Genomic DNA, 19,090 nt, shown 5'->3' on the forward strand with positions numbered 1-19,090 from the left:
TGTTGGCCTTTATCAATGTTATGATCCTGAACAACATTCAAAAGGTTTTAGCTAGTGTTTGGACACCTTGGATGATCCTAATGCCGACAGTACTCCAACTTTCAAGCTTCATAACTCAAGATTTATTTCATAAAAAAATATTTTATTTATGTGTTTTGGAAAGTTCTCGAGGCGTGCTATAAGAACATGTAATGAAAAATTGGGGGTTCCATTTAAAAAATTCAAAGTGACCTTGTCCTGACCTTGACGACGCCACTCAGGATCAAACCAATGTTATCATCTTATGTCCCCCTCGAAGTCCGAAAACTTTTGTCTGAAAAATTTTTCTCTCCTGGACTTGATTTTCGAGATATTCGACTGGATGGATTAAAATAGTCCACCCTGTATATCGATCGGTTTCTCTGACTTCGGATTTTAGTCACTTTAAGGGCGCCAAACCGTCGCGACGTCCGACTTCGCTCCCTCATCGCGATGTGCGTCGCGATATATTATTTTCAGCACAGCTATATGGAATATTTTCATCTTAAATGTTTCTAAGGCGATAGAATGCAAGGATCTCACGTGCCACTTTAATGCTAATCGATCACTCTAAATGCGTTGCAGTGAGATTTCACTGTAGCGAATAGTTAAAATGCGCAACCATCCTCTTTGAGATTTTATTTTAATTTAAAGTGAACTTGAGTCACTGCAGTTAACAATGACATTTTAATTGCAGCTGGTAAAGTGACTTTTTTACTCTAATAAATTTTAGATAGAATACACTGTTAAATCTTTAGTGTCAAACTGAACCTTATTTAAGTCGCTACTGCTCTTACTTAATAAATAATTCTTTTTTACTAAAACAATGGAGTTAAATAATTTAAAACAGTACAATTTAATCCAAATTTGGATTAAATTCCATTGTTTTATTTAAAAATAACTGTATTGTTTTAGTTAAAAATATTTTTTTTATTAAGTAGGAGCAGTGGCGACTCAAATAAGATTCAGTTTGACACTATAGATTTAACGGTGTAGGCTCCAAGAAATCCAAGAAAGAAATAAAGATATAGTGAAGTAATCTATTGTCTATGAAGAGGAAAATCTTATACATGCATATTAGCATCGAAAGATATTAAATTGTTTATCAATTTAATTTGTTACAAGTTTCCAATTTCATGCAAAGAACTATGTTTTAAGATCGACGAACCGTGCTGCGCGCAGATCGTATGGTTGGATATTGTAACGATAAGAATTTCACACCAACCGTGTCGGCTCTCATTAGGCAATTACTTCACTATATTTTTTACTCTTGTGAAGTTACTTTTCACTGTTAATAAAATCAATTATTTTCCACCATCAAAAAATTTTCGCTGCTAAAAAAGTGATTTTTCACTTCTTCTACAGTTAATTAATATCTTGCAGTGAATCATGCCACTGCAACCATGTCACTGTTATCATAACAGTGACATTTTTCACTGTTTCTAATAAAGTGAAATAAAAGTTAAAACTCACTTTTACATACAATCACTGCATAGCAGTGAAAACCCTAAAATCAACCTTTCACTACTGTATGGTAAAGTGACAATTTTCACTGGAACGAATTTAAAGTGGATGTAGCGAATTTGTTACGCTTTTACTTAAACACGTTTCACATTTAGCGGTTGAGCTATTCACATACCTGATTCATCTGTAATATTATATTTATCGAAAAATTATCAAAAGAGCACAAAATCTAAATCTAAATTGCACAAAATTTTAAAAATGCATCAATTTTATACGCAGATTTCTGAAATGCATAAACTCATTTAAATAATTTTGAAAAAAGTTTGACGCAACAGATTAATTTAAGCGTGGCCCGTGTATATTTTATTCGTCAGTTAAAGGGCATCAGAATCAAACATTTAAAAACAGTAAGAGCGACATCGACCAAACTCCGATTAACTTAATCAATTAATTTATCAAATAATATCTGTGTTATTTTCTTGATATCAATCAATAGAATTGTTAATTTTTTTGGTTTGATACACAAAGAGAAAGAGATTAGATTGGGAGCAATGAATTTTTTCAGAAACGCTGAATTTCAATCGCGCCGATCGAATCAATCGCTGATTAAATTAATCGAAGTTCGATCGAGGTCGCCAACGGAGACACCAATTAGGCTTGCAGAGAGACAAAAACGAGGCACATGGAGGGACATGACGTTTTGTAGGATTTAAGGGGACACCTTGTGTACTCGCCATCGAGTGGGTAGACCGACGTATGGTGCGATCCTGGTAGAGGCAGGCGGGTGTCTTCCAGCGCGACTTCCACCACCTGGGCCTCCTCGAGTGTCGACCGCCGGATTTCGCGACGTTGTTGCAGCTGCACGTGCTGACCGAGTGCGTCGACGCCCTCGGGCCCCATCGAATCCCGCGTAAGCGCGTCCACTTGACGCCGCGAAGCGTCCTCGACACCTCGGCTCTCACCTCACCGTTCAGGAAGCAGTACAGCACCGCGACGAAGAAACCCTTCCGGAAACACAGAGATAACCACCGATCGCCCTTTCGATCTTAAATTCTCACCTAGCAAAGTCTATAACTCTTTTTTTCTTTCTCGATCACAGTTCTCGAAAAGTTTACAGGAAACCGGCATTCTTGATGTAAATTATAAAAAGACGTGAAAAAAAGAATGAATATCATTTAATCATTTCATTTAAATATATCTCTGAAAAGTATCCATAATTTATTTCCTTTTTCACTTCTTCCACTTGTTCGAATCATCGCTACCGTTATTTATTAAATTTCTATTTTATTAATTTGAAAATAAATGAATGTTAAGAGATCAATTGTAATAAAATTAATATTCAGTAAGAAAAAATAAATGAAAAATGACAGAGAGAGAGAGAGAGAGAGAGAGAGAGAGAGAGAGAGAGAGAGAGAGAGAGAGAGAAGAAGAGAAAGAATTATAATGAGTTCCAAAAAAACTTAAATGTTTTAATTAATAAAATTATATTCAGTAAGAAAAAATGAATGAAAAATGAGTGAGGGAGAGAGAGAGAGAGAGAGAGAGAAAAGAGAAAGAATTATAATAAGTTCCAAAAAAACTTAAATATGCTTCATCATCTGAGCGGCTGTTGAAACGTTTCGCTGTTCAAAGTACAAAGATATACGTAAACCCGCAGAGCAAGTAGTATTTTAGAGTAAGATCAAATTTACGATATGAAATTATCTACCAGCTCAATTTCGCTTAGATATAATTCAATTTCGCGAACTTTGTGGGTTAATTAGCTCAATTTTTACACAACATCGTCCAATTTTGCAGTTTAATGAGACATAATTGGGGATAAGGCAGTCGTTATAAGCGCTCGGCTTCTTGCGTAATAACAAGGTTTAAGGCAGTTTGTGGCGTCCAGTAAGTAGATTAGAGCTATTAATAATTGCGCGTTACCTGGAAAGACGCGAACAGCTGGTCGCAGAAGAGCCACACGACCTCCACGGTCTCGTTCACGCCGATGCTGTATGACATCCCGATGAAGAACGCGTAGTGAACCCCAAAAAGCGGCACCAGGACCAACGTGCTTCTAGCCCATCGCCTAATAATCATTTTAGACGTATATTTGTGTAGTTAATTGTTAAAAATAATTTTACACACATCATAATTAATAAGATTGAACGGCCAAAGACGAGCAATTTAACAGGTTGTAAAAATTACTTTATTAATTAAAAATATAATATATCACTCTGGCTCATATAATTAAAAATTAAGGAGTATCAAACGAAGGGTTAGTGAGCCTTGCACGAAGTTAGTGCTGAAATTACGTATATTTAACAACAATAATTTTTACCCATTGGGTGATAATTATTGCTGTTAAATAAATCCTAATAAGGATCAAAACTATAGTTGCGATCTTTCGTTGCGTTTTGTGCCAGAAAATTAATTAATAAATTAAGGAGTATCAAACGAAGAGCTAGTGAGCCTTGCACGAAGTTAGTGCTGAAATTACGTATATTTAACAACAATAATTATCACCCAATGGGTGATAATTATTGTTGTTAAATATACGTAATTTATACTTCTTAATTTATTAATTAATTTTCTGGCACAAAACGCAACAAAAGATCGCAACTATATTTTCGATCCTTATTAGGATTTTCTTAATCGCATTACTAATTTAATTAACAAAAATACGGATTTTGTAGTCAGCGATTAAAATAAAATAAATTATACAGAGAGTCGCATAAATAATTAATTGAAACATAGTCAAAAATAAAATTAATGAATTTTACCAAAAACGGAGTCATATATGTGCTGAACGGAGATTATAAAGGAAGCAGTCAAAAAATCACTCGGTCTGCATCGCATTAAAGTTGAGTATATAAAACTCAATTTACCAAATGTTCGACATATTAAGAGTCTTATGTACGGAAACCAATATGACAGTGTTCGCAAGTTCGATGTCAGACAATAAAGTAATTTTTATGCAATCTGTTAAATTACTCGTCTTAGGCCGTTCAATCTTACACGGAAAGAACAATTTTGCTAAATCCAGATCGTGAAAATAATTTTTGTTCAATAATCAAAATAATTTTGTGCAAAAGTCACAATGATTGCTAGAATATCAAGACGTTTTATAGCAATGCTTATTAGTTTTTATCATTTCAACAAATTATTTTGATAATTCAACAAAACAATATTTTCAGATCTGTATTTAGCAAAATTTTTAGACCTTTCAACAAAATCGTTCTTTTCGTGTATTAATTATATTGTATTTACAATAACGAGCGAAATTTATAAAGAATTTTACACATATCATTTCATTAAAAATTTCATCGAAAACGATACAAATACCTACAAATTATAGTGCATTTATATTAAAAATTTATTTTTTATCAAAGGGTCTTACCACCCCTGAGGTTTTAAAATGATACCTTAAGTTTGGCATTTTTTTGTGGGTGAATGAATAAACTTTATTTAAAATCTGCTTAGAGAACATTATTGTACATATATAAGAAACCAAAACAATATTTTTTTATTTTTCTTATGTCCAAAATGGCGGCGCACTGGCCTATATTTGCGGAATCCCTTTTATTCTATCGGTGTACAGGATTCCAGACACACGGTTTGGCCTTGAACAAAACATAAAAATTGTCATTATCTACATATTAAAGATAAGAGAAGTACGTAGGAATTTTTCAAAATATTGATTTTTCTCAAAAAGACAGCTATTTTACGAAAGACTTGTATTGACAAAAATACGAACTTTTCGTAAAAATAGCTGCCATTTCGAGAAAAATCAATATTTTAAAAAATCCTACGTATTTCTATAGTCTTTAATATGTAGATAATGAAAATTCTTTGTGTTTTGTTCAAGATCAAACCGTGTGCCTGGAATCCTGTACACCGATTTGAAAAAAAAAAAAAAAACAGAAAAAAGGGATTCCGTAAGTGGGCCATTGCGCCGCCATTTTGTACATAAAAAAATAAAAAAATATTTTGTTGTTTCTTACATATGTATAACAATATTCTCTAAACAGCTTTTAAATAGAGTTATTTATTTATCCACAAAAAAATCTCGAATTTAGGTATCATTTTAAGGCCTCAGGGGTGGTGAGACCCTTTAAACTCACACACACACACATACACACACACAGATCAAAGCTTACTTGTATCTTTCCGTTTCCTCCGACATGGTGGACTTGAGTTTCACCAGCAGCACTCTCACGATGTTGATGAAGAGCACGAAATTTATCTAGCGTAGCCAGCCAAGAGCGATGGATTAATGGACGACTAAATTAATTACAAGTTCAACGAGGCATTCGCCTCGGTTCTTACCAAAATAGAGAGCATCGTGGGCACCCGTATGAAGAGGAACAAGAGAGGCTTCTCGTTGGTCGTCCAGCAATACGTATCCTGGAATATGATCCTCGTAACTACCCAAGGTAAGATAAATACGGCTGGCAAACCTGTAAGACGAAGTTGTGACGATTGAATTACTCAAATGGGCCATACTGCCAGTGCTTATTAATAATGAGCTCCATTAATGATGAGAGGAAACAGGGACGGAGACTTTTGAATTTTCTGGGTGCGGAGTACCTTATCTAAGCGGGAGAGTGCGGGGAGGAGGTAATAACATAATTATTTTATCTCTACTGTTGTATGTCGAAATGCATTTCTACTTCTACATTTAATTTCTTTTCATATTTTTTTCTTTACAAATATAAATATTTTTAAACTAACAATTTGAGGCAAGCTCGTCAATGTAAAAACAATCAAATTATAGAATAGGCCAAACTAACGGGCACTAATAAGGTGACACTTAAACATAAAACATAAAATTTATTCTAATCAATTAAACGCGGTACATGTTTCGGCTTTACAGCCTTCTTCAGCCGTAAAAAATAAAACATATATATAGCGAACGGAAACATATGAGTTACATGATCGATGTGTAACAGTAAATTAATGCAAAACAGTAAGAGTCAAATATAAAATGTATAAAGTAATCGGCGTTGAGAAATAGCAATTTAGAGTCGGTATAATCATAGTGGTCGTCGAAATTTCAGTTTTATTCTGGAGTAGTCTCTTTGTCCACATTACAGTGTGTCTCGTACTCAATGGTACAGCGCTTGTGGGTAGGTAGTGTGGACCAAACTGAACAAAAAAGTCTTCTCCCATTTTGCGATCTTCGTACTAGTTATCGAGATACTAATCATTAAAAAAAAATTTACGCCAAGTATATACAAGTGTATCGTACATTAGGTACATTTTATCTAAAACAAAAATATTATTTTAACAAATAAAAGTTGCCCAAAAACAAATATGAGATCATACAAATTGCCAAGTATTTGATTAGACATAAAGACAAAAATATTTTATTCCAAATCATAACAATATTTTTTTAATAAATCGTTTAAATTATTCAAAATTATATGCAGCAAATTTTAATGCTATTGTCTTTCCAAATAACTTTAAGTTTCGTAAAACAGAGTTAAAGTTAATAAAATGATCAATAAAATCATAGTGAAGTAAAAACTTGGCCATTATGTAAAATTTTTACTTTATTTAAAATGATTAGTACCTCGATAATTATTGCGAAGATCGCAAAATGGTAGAAGACTTTTTTGTTCAGTTTGGTCCACACTATCTGCCCACAAGCGCTGTACCATTGAGTACGAGACACCGTGTATAAAACGTCTCAACAGAGTGGGAATTCCGTTGAAAGCATTGTGAAAATTAGTCAAATAACCAAATTAATATCGTCAATAAATCAGATGTAAAAAATCAGCAAAGTTTTCTTATATGGACAAAGGAGAATAAATTCATACTGTTCGCTGTGATGTGCAATATACGAATAAGCACTGAAGAGATTACATGAATATTTTTCTTTTAATTTTGTCGCGATATCACGCAAGAAGTAGCTCATTTAAATAATTATTAAAAAAAAATTTCTTTTAAATACTCCAAATTCAGGGTGCGAAATTCCACACCCACGGAATCTTTGGGTATGGAAAGCTCCATACCCTCCATAAGGAAGTCTCCGTCCCTGAGAGGAAATAAATAATTTAGTGGAAAGTGCTTTCTGCTGAAATTTATAATTATAGAAAAAGATACAAATATATTTTTCAGATAAAATTAATAATTCCAAGCTCGTGAAAGTCTTAAAAACAATTAAAACTCATAAAAAGGGCCAACAACAATTGCGAGTATTTTAATTATTTCGTTTTAATTATTTCGAAAAAAATATCCTTAATGATAATCCGTTGATATACATAATCTAATACGCTGTTACAAAGTTCTTCTTCGATGTACATAAATGTTTCGCTATACGAACGTTTCGGGCTTCACAGAGCCCTTCTTCAGCGCGATTGACAGGAGGAGAGGAGGAAGTTAAAGTTAATAGGGTGATATCGAAAGGGAAAATATATGTAACGTATTATTAGGTCAGCGTATATATACAAATAAAATTAATAATTCCAAGCTCGTGAAAGTCTTAAAAATAATATGTTTTTCAAATTCGATGTAACACTATATTTGGAAGGGACATAGAAAAGAGAAGTGTGTATAATAAAAAACAGTTTGAAATCAAAATTATGCTACTATTGTTGTTACATATAATATTTTTCTGCATAACTCTCCGTGACTTTCACAATCGAGACGATGCCACGTTTCATCTAAAGCCGTCGTGACTCTTGAGAATTTACAAAAATTGAGGGATTCTGCATTTCTCTGTAGAAAATCCTGTTGCTGTAGGAAGCCCTTTGCTGTTTCGAAGACGGTCAGGATCCAGGATCAAAAGAGATCTATACCGGTATAGTGAACTGCTTATATATTCTCTCTCGCTCTCTCATATATATATATATATATATATATATATATATATTTCACATTACGATTTTCACAATTCGAAATTTTATTTTAGTTAGAATTTTAAAATGTCTTAAATTGTATAGGAATACAAAGATAAATTATATAGATATATAGCAATAAAAGAATATAAATTACATATTTATTAAAACAAGGATCTCTCCTTGCAATTAATCAAATAATGATGAAATTTATTGATTTGTCTTGAATACAAAATGTGAATACAAAATTTTTAATACTTAATATCTTTTAACTTTAACCTTTTGATTTAACAGCTAAATCTTAGATTAAATTCTAAGTATCCGGTAAAAAATTGTGTATACAAGAACATATATAAAAATATATAATTATATATAATTATATGCAAAATATGTTCATATATATCCATATATGTTTCTTTTCTTTGTTATTTTAAATTATTTTTTAATACAAAAAATAATAATAATAAGAAGGAAACATAAAAAATAACTAAAAGGATAATTTTTACATTGTTTTTTTTTTACAAAAAATCAAGTTCGAAGAAATGAGAAAAATTGCTCATATGTAATCTTATATAAATGATTAAAAATATACATATGTAATTATATATAAACAATTTTTTCTCATTTCTTAAACCTTGATTTTTTGTAAAAAAAAACAATGCAAAAATTATTCTTTTAATTATTTTTTATGTTTTCTTTTTATTATTATCATTTTTCTTGTACCAAACAATAATTTTACAAAAAAAAGAAACATATATGAATATGTATAGACATATTTCGCATATAATTATGTATAATTATATACAATTATATATTTGTATATACGTTTATATATATTTATATATGTTCTTATATGAAAAATTTTTTACCGAGTAAGGAACCGATATAAAAATCTTGTTCTTCGAATTTATTTAAAAGAATTTCTTATTTCAAACGTTTTCTTCGCAATTCTTTACATAATGTACCAGTAAAAAATTTAAGAGATAACAAAATAGTTAATAACTAAAGGGCATAGAGGATTGCCATTAATGTAGGATGTAAAGTAGGATAACAATGTAGAGATTACAACTGATGTGATTGCAATCTCAGAGAGATTCCCGCTCTAAGATTAACGACAACTTCCGAGATTAATCGTACTTACCCCATCCGAAAAGGACGTAGCCCACGATGCTGGAATTGGCATCGGTGAAGAGCGCCAGGAAGACCAGATTGTGCAGATATATGCCCTCCATCAAAATCCAGGAGTAATTCGCCAGGATGAAGTACTGCCAGAGACTGGTAAACGTTTTGCACTGCCAATTGCTTTCCTTCTGCTGCCCGTCGAGCAGCCAGTAACCGTCGTTGACTTTGATCACGGCCTCCGCCAGGCCGATGCCGGACACGAAGAGCATGTCCTTGAGTAGCGCCATGAACGCACGCATCACGAACGAGACGAACAGGTGCATGTGCAATATATTCCGCGGGCATCGCAATTTCCTACGTCCGACGGGAGAGAAACTTGAACGTGGCAACGCGAATTACGATTAGGAGGTGCGAGATTTTATACGGCGCCGCGCGGCGAGACACGTATATGTACATATCCGAGTGTTTGAGATTAAACCAATGCAGCCCGAACGATTCCGGTGATCCTCTGCAAGATTCGCGATTTTATACGCAGCGCGTAAACAAGACACTAAAATTTATTGCTCGCTCGGGGACAGCCTCGACGTTAAGCTCTTTATTTTATAACGCCATATATTTTGAGGAATAAAAAGAAATTGCGTGGCTAAGAGATATATAGGTATATAATGATATATACGCGCGAATAAAACGTTTGGAAAGACGTTTGACAATTATTTTTTAATATCCCTATAATTGTGCATTGAAAAAAAAATCGAAAATGTTGAAAGCGAGGCGCCTTGTTTTGCAATCATGTGTTAGAATTCATTTACACGAGTATATACTTACTTGATGGTGGCCAAAATGCAAAACGCGACGATGAGAGTGAACAGCGAGATTGTGTAGCCGAGTTTCGAGATGATCTTCACGATCGGGAAGAATTTCTATAACATATGCAATTGTGTTCTAAATAGAGAACAATTAATTATTAACTTACCATTTTTGTAGCCTATGATTTTAATTTGTAAAACAATTAAACGGGATCAATTGTCAAATTATTGTAAAAATAATTAGAATTATTTTTATATAAAATAATATATGTTTTTTAAATAATATATAATTAAATTAATTATAATTTTTAATAATATATGTTTTTCGTTATTAATTATTATACAAATAAAAATATAACTTTAAAAATTGAACATGAAATAATTAAATTGATTTATTTCGTGCAAGTAACTTTAAGTGCAGTCTTCCTTGATTAATTTGTGGGCAGTAGCCTAATTTAAGCTTCATGAAACAATGTCACTACTCATTATATGATCTCTACGCAAAGAGCAAATTACGAAAGTTGGCAATTGTGTTTAATTTATGGCTCTCGTAAACCTTTCCTAATTCTCTACCATACGGATCTCTCTACTGTATATTGACAGCATTTCATTGTCTCATTGTGTATTCCCTTTCATGTTGCAATGCTAGCTTCATGATTCTCAAGGAGATCACTTGTTATTACGTTACGATTCCACCGCGTCGCTTTACGAAAGCTCCTCTACGGAACTTCCATCCTATATTCACGCATCGACGAAAATGTGGCCAAAGGCGAGCAAGGCGCTTTCATCGCGATGCGTTCGTATTAAATATTGCGGTCAAGTTTGCATTAAATTTGTATTAAGGCTGTCAATTTGTTTAAAGTGTATTAATTATTTAATTTTCTGAATTAAGGAGCAATTTTAGTGAACGTCTCTCTAAAATTTTGACGGGATATTATTTGCTCTCCCAGCCAGAAATGGTCGGTCAATCGACGTCGAATCAATGTCGATTGACGTTGAATCGACGTGGAATCAATGTCGGTCGACGTCGATTCAACATCAGTCGACCAAACATTTCTGGTTAAGCTATTATTTTCTGCTCTATTTGTAAACCAAACAAATACTTAGAGACTAAAAAATTAAATTTAAAATTTAAAAATTTAATAAAAAGACAGATTAAATGACTACTGAAAAAAAGTAGGATTTGCTTTAATTTAGGCCCCAAAGCTGAGCGTCTCAATTGTAACGCTACGCGGTGTGCACAGTTGAAAAATTTGTGTTAAATTTAATTAACACATCTCAAATTTTTGTGTTAATTTAACGCAAGATAAATGTGCTACATAGAAAGTAATACAAACATTATGTAAAAATTAATACAAAAAATGTAACGCTTTAATACAATTTGGAAACAAATTGTGGAAACATATTATTCTTCACTTATAACATGTAAAGTTAACAAGTATATTTATCTTTTATTCATTTATCTTAGAATTTACCGTTTAAAACTATATACTTTATTTTTATGTTATTTATTCACTTATAAATTGTGTTATTTTAACACTGAGAAATATTGAATATCAATTTGACACAAAATATTTAAATAGCATAATCACATTATATTAATTTAACAAGCAAATATGTTAAAAATTCGGCAAAAAATTTTAACAAAAACGCGTGTGGACCGTTTCCAACATAAATACACGAAAAGAACAATTTTGCTGAATGATCCAAATCTGAAAATAATTTTTGTTCAATAATCAAAATTATTTTGTGCGAAAGTCTAAATGATTGCTAGAATATCAAAACGTTTTATAGCAATATTTATCAGTTTTAACATTTCGACAAATTATTTTGATGATTCGATAAAAAATTATTTTCAGATCTGTCTTTAGCAAAATTTTTAAATCTTTCAACAAAATCGTACTTTCCGTGTACAAAACGTTTTTTTTTTACTGTGCGAATTCCGCGTGACTTAAAAATTGAGCACACAATAAAGGTCTTGGTGGAAAATTCTTTTCACTATTTTTCGCCCGACCTCTTCGATAACATCATTACGACGTAGCTATTGGCTCATTTGCTCGCCCGTTTGATTCATTATCGTCTGGGAACTATAACGTCTCGGGGTTTCCACGAATAGTGCAAAGCGTCACGACGCATCCCCCCTCCTGCCCCGCTGAACAGAAGGAGTCGTTTATGGCTCTCATTTCCTCGCGAGTTAGAACAACTGACGTCAACGTCATCGCGTGTGATTCCGATCGATCTTTTCATCTCCGTCGGGCTTTGCCGGAAACCCGGCCGCGTGCAGGAAGGTCTCGTTGTTCCGAATTTACTTATCCCCGCCTACGTTCTTTTTTTTTACGGATATAATCTGTCGCCAACTTCATCGCCCTTTACTTCTTTACCTTAATGAGAGTGACGTTGTTCGTCTGCACGTCCGATATGTTCATCAGGAAGGTGAGCGACTCCGGATAGCACTGGGTATAGTTGGTCCACATGCTGTCGGTTTTGACATTCCAGTACCACTCGCCGTTCGGCATGCATTGCCTCGAGGCGAACGCCTGAAAGAAAGCACCTCCCTCTTATCTACTCGCCGCTCGTCGATTGATTCGGTGATGATTGTACTTTAAGGGAGGTTCTCCAGTCTTTTCACATAATACTTATAAAAACTTGATCAAGTTTTGAGAATAAATTTATAATTAATATTTAGACACTTCTGAAATTTTTCAAATTTTTCAACCAAGTTTTCTTTAGATAATTCTCTAAAATAGGTTAAATTCCTATGAGAAAGAAAGTTTTAAATAATTTTTTTGTAAACAAAATATAAAAAAATTAAAAAAGTTCCATGTTTATATGAAGGAATAAAGTTTAAAGATCATTTTGGAAGAATTTTGACCGTATTATTATTTTTGTGTAAGTGTGAAATGTTTGTGAATTATTCAAATCTATTTAGATAATGATGTTATACTAGTGAAATCGTGGCAACGTCAGTTCATATGACATGACATATACATATATAACCTCAAGGTGAATTAATTAACGTCCTTTTACACACGGAAACAACGATTTTGTTGAAAAGTCTAAAAATTTTGCTAAATACAGATCTGAAAATAATTTTTGTTCAATAATCAAAATAATTTGTTGGAAAGTTAAAAATGATAGGCGTTGTTATAAAAGTATAAAACATTTTGATATTCTAGCAATCGTTTTGACTTTCCAACAAAATTATTTTGATTATTGAATAAAAATTATTTTCTGATCTGGATCCAGCAAAATTGTACGTTCTTTCCGTGCAGGAAATAAATTTAGAATATTATATTTTCGACATTTTTTCTTTTTTTATTGTTTTTATCAAAAGTACACAGAGATGTATTTTTTTTCTCTAATTGTTTACCGGCAATAAATCGACTTTTATATCTTTTCTGTGACATTTCTGCACTTTTGTTTATCAGTTTCAGCTCTCTAAGTTACCATCTACTAAACAACTAACGTTTTCATCAGAATTATTAATATACCTACATAAATTACATTATTATAAATTTAAATCATTATTACAAATAATTTTGTTCAAATTTTTCTACATAAATATTTATTTTTATTATAAATTAGAAAATATATTTTTTATAACAAATGGTAGTTTTATCGCTCAAATTTTATTTATTATTTACTTTTTCTAAGATGACAATGGCTTTCTTTTCCTTTTCTTTTCCATGTTAAAAAACAAGACAAATTTCAACTTTGCGCCACTTTTTTAAGCTGTAGAACCTCCCTGAGAAACATTGAAATATACCACGTTCTTTTGATCTACGATTCTATACGAAAAGAACCTACCGGAACGGAGAGACTTTCGAGCTACATTTCAAGTTACATTTCACATCGATTCCGCTTGAGATGAAATATTAATTCGCGGAGATCATCCACAAAGATACTTCAAACGCGAGCGCGAGAAAGTTGTAAAACGGAATAACGCCTATATATCGTGGGATTCTGTCTGACAGGAAGAATAGAACTCGAATTTGTCGAGGAGCCTGCACACGAACATCGTTGAACCGCCGCGTGCGGGACATTTATTCAATCACTTTGGATTTGACGAATGATGGATTTTATCGTCGATTCACGATGAGGATCTTACGTCAGAGAGCGACATTATCAGAACGGGAAACTGATATCTAATTAAGTTTCACGCGCGGGTCTACAGGCGAATCCCCGATATTAATTCGATTCCGTTCGAATAAAATTCCGCCGATCGAAGAACGAGAGAGCGCGTACTTAGTGTATATATAGCTTCCGGCGAATCTATAACGGATCAATTCAATTTAATTAACGTGATCGTCGACTATATATACGTACGTCAGCGTCGAAACCCCCGATGTAAGAGGGACACTGCTGAACGGCCAGTTGCCCAGGCGCCGTCGAGTTCCAGCACAGTATCTCGTCCCAAATCTCGGGACACCAGCCTGAATAGATCGGATCGAAATATTAGCGCAAAGATAAACAACGAGGCTATACCCGCGCAGCGGCGAAGTAATTATTATTACTATACACGTAATGGCGACCAGCGGCAAAGTAATTATTATTATAATGTATATATATTCACGATACGCCGAGAAAATATGGTTGGAAAATACTCTGTCCCAACATTTTCGCTTTTTCAGATGCTTACAGACTCTGTTTATGACAAATTTTTAATTACAAATCTTGAAAGGATACCGCGCAGATGTTGTCTACATTTGAAGTCCTTTATAACCACGGAGCGCTTATACGGGCTGTCCCATATATGGGAATGTGTTGAAACTAATCAGCTGTCATTTTCGAAAGTTATCGCAAAAAACAAGAATTGCGTTGAAATTAGGAAAGTCTGCAGTTTTTAACACAACAGTTGGGTATAAATAAAATTAAATAATAAAATGTTTGTATTGTACATCAGTTTGCAGGGTTGGGTAAGTTAATATATTTTTTTAACTAAGTTAAGTTAAAGTTAACAGTCTAAAAATTTAATTAATTATATAAGGAATTTTTTATTGCGGCGAGAATCAGAAAACGCGTTCGGAAGTATGCGAAGATCTGAGAACGGCACTTCGTCTCCAGTTTATATAACGGGAATGTTACCAAGGCATTAAACAAAACTTGTTATTAATAAATTAATATAAGACTTCGTCGCTGTGCAACTTTGTCATGTACGAAATTGCTTCGTAACGACTTGGCAACATGATCGTCGATTTGAAATATACAAATACTTGAATGTGTAATAAAGGGGTGTCTCACAGTTCGACCAGCCTTACAGTTCTCACACTTATTGTTAGTTAAGATACAAGTTAGTCCATAATAAAATTAATTGAGTTAAAAGTTAAGTTAATAAAAAAAAGTAATTGAAAAGTTAAAGTTAAATTTTTTTTATTTTATAATTTTAGAGTTTCTAAATAAAGTATATATTTGTTATACTTATTTTTGTCGAGCCGCGGAAAGAGGACTAGAACTTACTCGAAGAAAGAGGTTTCGAAGGACTTCTTCCAACGTAATTTAATGCACAGAAGGTCCGCGAACAGTGATTCTTTCCCGCGGTCAGACTATATTTGTTATATTATTACAATTGCCTTGATGTTCTCAAATTTGAGTTTGAAGACACTAACTTAGACACGTATTTTATTTTGGGTTTACAAGAAGCACTAAAAATGTAACTTCAAGAAAGTTGGATTAAAAGTTAATAGTTACCGATAAAAACTAACTAAATTAAGTTAAAAGTTAAGAGCCTAAAATGTAACTAAGTTAAGTTAAAATTATTTAACTTTTTAATTTTTTAATCCAACTTTTATCTTTTTAACTAGCTACTACCCAACCCTATCAGTTTGTCTTATCAATAAAAAATATGCTAATAAATAACAATTAAGCTAATGCTAATTATTTAACGGCATGGGCTGCGATCTCGGTAAAAGGCATTTATCTGCAATTCTTCGAATCAATGGTCACTAGTGAAAGTTACAAGCAGCTTATCTCGAATAAAAATTCTTCCCTTACGCAAAAAAAGAGACCTAATCATGGAAGGTTTCATTTCATGCAGGATGGAGCGACACTACACCGAAACCCAGGAGGGGTCCTCGAAACAATCTATAAAGTTCATGGCAACCGGGTCATCGATCTGGGATATCCCAAATTTGCCCAGGGGGGGTGTCTAGAATGGCCACTGTACTCATCGGATTTAAATCCTTTTTTCTTTGGGGGTACATAAAAGACAATTGTTATCTAGAAACAGTGCCAGATTTAGTAGCAGCTATATTAAAAAGGTTATCAACAATATTAAAGACGACATATTAGAAAACGTTTTTACGAGTGTTTGTAAAAGAATTGAGTTTTGTATACAGATTCAAATTTTGGTGCGCACTTCGAAAATATTTATCATTATAACGCTTAATTATTAGCATATTTTTTCATCAATAAAATAGACTGATGTACACATATTTTATTTAATTTTATTTGTACACATTTAAAGACTTTCCTCTTTTCAACGCAGTTCTTGTTTTATCAATAACTGAATATATTCGATAATGACAGCTAATTAGTTTCAAGACATTCCCACCTGTGGGACATCTTGTAAGGGAAGAGGGAGAGGCAAATAGTGCCACTTTAAATTTATCCTCTTTCCCGCGTCTATTTTACCATTACTCGTCAATAAAAAGACAGTTCTCAATTAGCATCTAATCATCTTCTGAAAAAGCCGTAAGAATCAAAAGCCAATTATAGCTAGCGGAGAAGTTTTAAATTTTGCATTCGTAAAAAATAAGGTAAAACTTGGATCTTTTTTTGATATTTGAAGTTATATTTTCTTAATTGCTGAATCGTTGAATGAGATCTAATCTATTCTACGTCATACGATACCTTTTTCCTCTATTTTGATATAATTCTTATGCTCGTATATTAATTTTATTTTTCTCAGTAAAATTTTAAAGGAAAAAGTAGCTCTTGGAGCAAATAATGACAATTTTTAGTTGGATAAATAATGACAATGTCAAAAAGCGTTTTTAATATTTGAATATGATTTTTCTAAATTATTTGGGATAATATGAGATTAGTTACAAGACAAGATCCAGAATAAATGTGATTTTTAATAAGAAATATTAGCGAATAATGTTACTACTGTTATTTATCAATAAATAAAAGTTTACATATGGCAGAGTATAGAAATTAATATAAATTACCTTATCTAATCAAAATGTCAAAAGAAAGATCGATTAGGAGTTAAGAATGTATTTTGTAATTGTCCCCTAGAGTGTCACTATTTACCCATAGGGTGAAGCAAATAATGACAATTGTAAGTTTCAGTTTTTATGAAAATCTAGCACGTAAACATATATGACTTACAGGGTTGGGTAGTGCTAGTTAAAAAAATAAAAGTTAAGTTAAAAAGTTAAAAAATTAAATAATTTTAACTTAACTTAGTTACATTTTAGGCTCTTAATTTAATTTAGTTACATTTTATCGGTAACTATTAACTTTTGGTCTAACTTTCTTGAAGTTATATTTTTAGTGCTTCTTGTAAATCCAAAATAAATATCATGTCTAAGTTAGTGTCTTCAAACTTAAATTTGAAAATACACATCAAGACAATTATAATAATATAATAAATATAGTCTGACCGCGGGAAGGAATCACTGTTCGCGGACCTTCTGCATTAAATCACGTTGGAAGAAGTCCTTCGAAATTGGTTCTCTTTCCGCGGCTCAACAGAAATAAGTATAACAAATATATACTTTATTTAGAAACTTTATTTAGAAACTCTAAAATTATAAAATAAAAAAATTTAATTTTAATTTTTCAATTAATTTTTTTTTATTAACTTAACTTTTAACTCAATTAATCTTATTATGGACTAACTTGTATCTTAACTAACTCTTAACTAAGTTAAATTTTTAGACTGTTAACTTTAACTTAACTTAGTTAAAAAAATATATTAACTTACCTAACCCTGATGACTTATAAAAACTCTAATTAAGTTTTCTGTATATTTGAAAGTGGAAAGTGCTCTTTTAGTGAAAAATCATATCTTGTAACCTTGAAATCTTGTAGGGAAGGGAGGAAAAAATCCGTCACTATTTGCCTCTCCCCTCCTCCGCCCTTAAATCATATTCGTTTCACAAACGTACGTACATACGTATGTTAATATTTGCTACGTCAGCTCGCATGCAGGGTTTCTGGATGGTGCGATGCTATCGGGGGAAATAATGGATTCTCCTCGACACAAGTCGCAATATATACAGCCGATTATATACATATATCCCGCTGTATTATTATTAAACATGTGATGCGTTATATGTCGAGCGAATCGGCCATTGTTGTATATTAAGCGGCGGTGAGAATAATACGGCGGATCGCCCGGGCAATCGTGAGGATTATTGTTCGCCGTTTCACAAAGCCAAGTGCAAAATTCGACGCGGTCCTCGGCAGATTGCCGGTCTTTCAGCGATGACGCGGCTTATATGTGGGAATATAGGAACCCATTAGCTCCCGGAGGTGGTTCGTATATGGAATTGCATTTAGTCATATCTCCGCGTATACATGTATCACGCGCATATATATATATATATATATATATATATATACATATAATTCTGCATGCGAAATGACATAGGCTACCGCACGGAACGGTAGGCTGCTACGCGGCAGGCTTTGCCGTATTTACTTGAAACACCGTATTCGATATTATCTCTATATTCATTATACGTATATAAGCCGCGGATTACGCTGCCCGCGCACCGTGTGCGACATGCATGCATATACTGCATATGTGGCGCACAGGGGAAATACAATAAAGAAATTCAATCAATTAAAAAAATAATTTCTATATTAATAGAATTAAATTCTAATAATGTCCACTCAACTAAAATCGCC

The 19,090-nt window shown here is 32.8% G+C and overlaps 1 protein-coding gene across 3 annotated transcripts in view; it reads right to left on the minus strand.

Moving 5' to 3' along the window:
• Positions 1–19,090, minus strand: part of LOC105458027 (parathyroid hormone/parathyroid hormone-related peptide receptor-like) — a 27,186-nt gene that overhangs the window by 4,061 nt on the left and 4,035 nt on the right. The window contains exons 2-9 of one of the 3 annotated variants that reach the window (XM_011703042.1): positions 14,558–14,664; positions 12,613–12,768; positions 10,251–10,345; positions 9,445–9,779; positions 5,791–5,921; positions 5,622–5,707; positions 3,406–3,550; positions 2,204–2,486 (exon numbers count right to left, since the gene is read on the minus strand). In XM_011703042.1, coding sequence (XP_011701344.1) covers positions 2,204–2,486; positions 3,406–3,550; positions 5,622–5,707; positions 5,791–5,921; positions 9,445–9,779; positions 10,251–10,345; positions 12,613–12,768; positions 14,558–14,664 — 1,338 coding nt within the window. Of the gene's footprint in view, positions 1–2,203; positions 2,487–3,405; positions 3,551–5,621; positions 5,708–5,790; positions 5,922–9,444; positions 9,801–10,250; positions 10,346–12,612; positions 12,769–14,557; positions 14,665–19,090 lie in introns of all 3 variants that reach the window. The other 2 variants (XM_011703043.1, XM_011703044.1) reach the window with 2 other exon arrangements.

This window comes from Wasmannia auropunctata, unplaced genomic scaffold, assembly GCF_000956235.1.
Source record: "Wasmannia auropunctata unplaced genomic scaffold, wasmannia.A_1.0 LD334748.1, whole genome shotgun sequence".
NCBI classification, from domain to species: domain Eukaryota; kingdom Metazoa; phylum Arthropoda; class Insecta; order Hymenoptera; family Formicidae; genus Wasmannia; species Wasmannia auropunctata.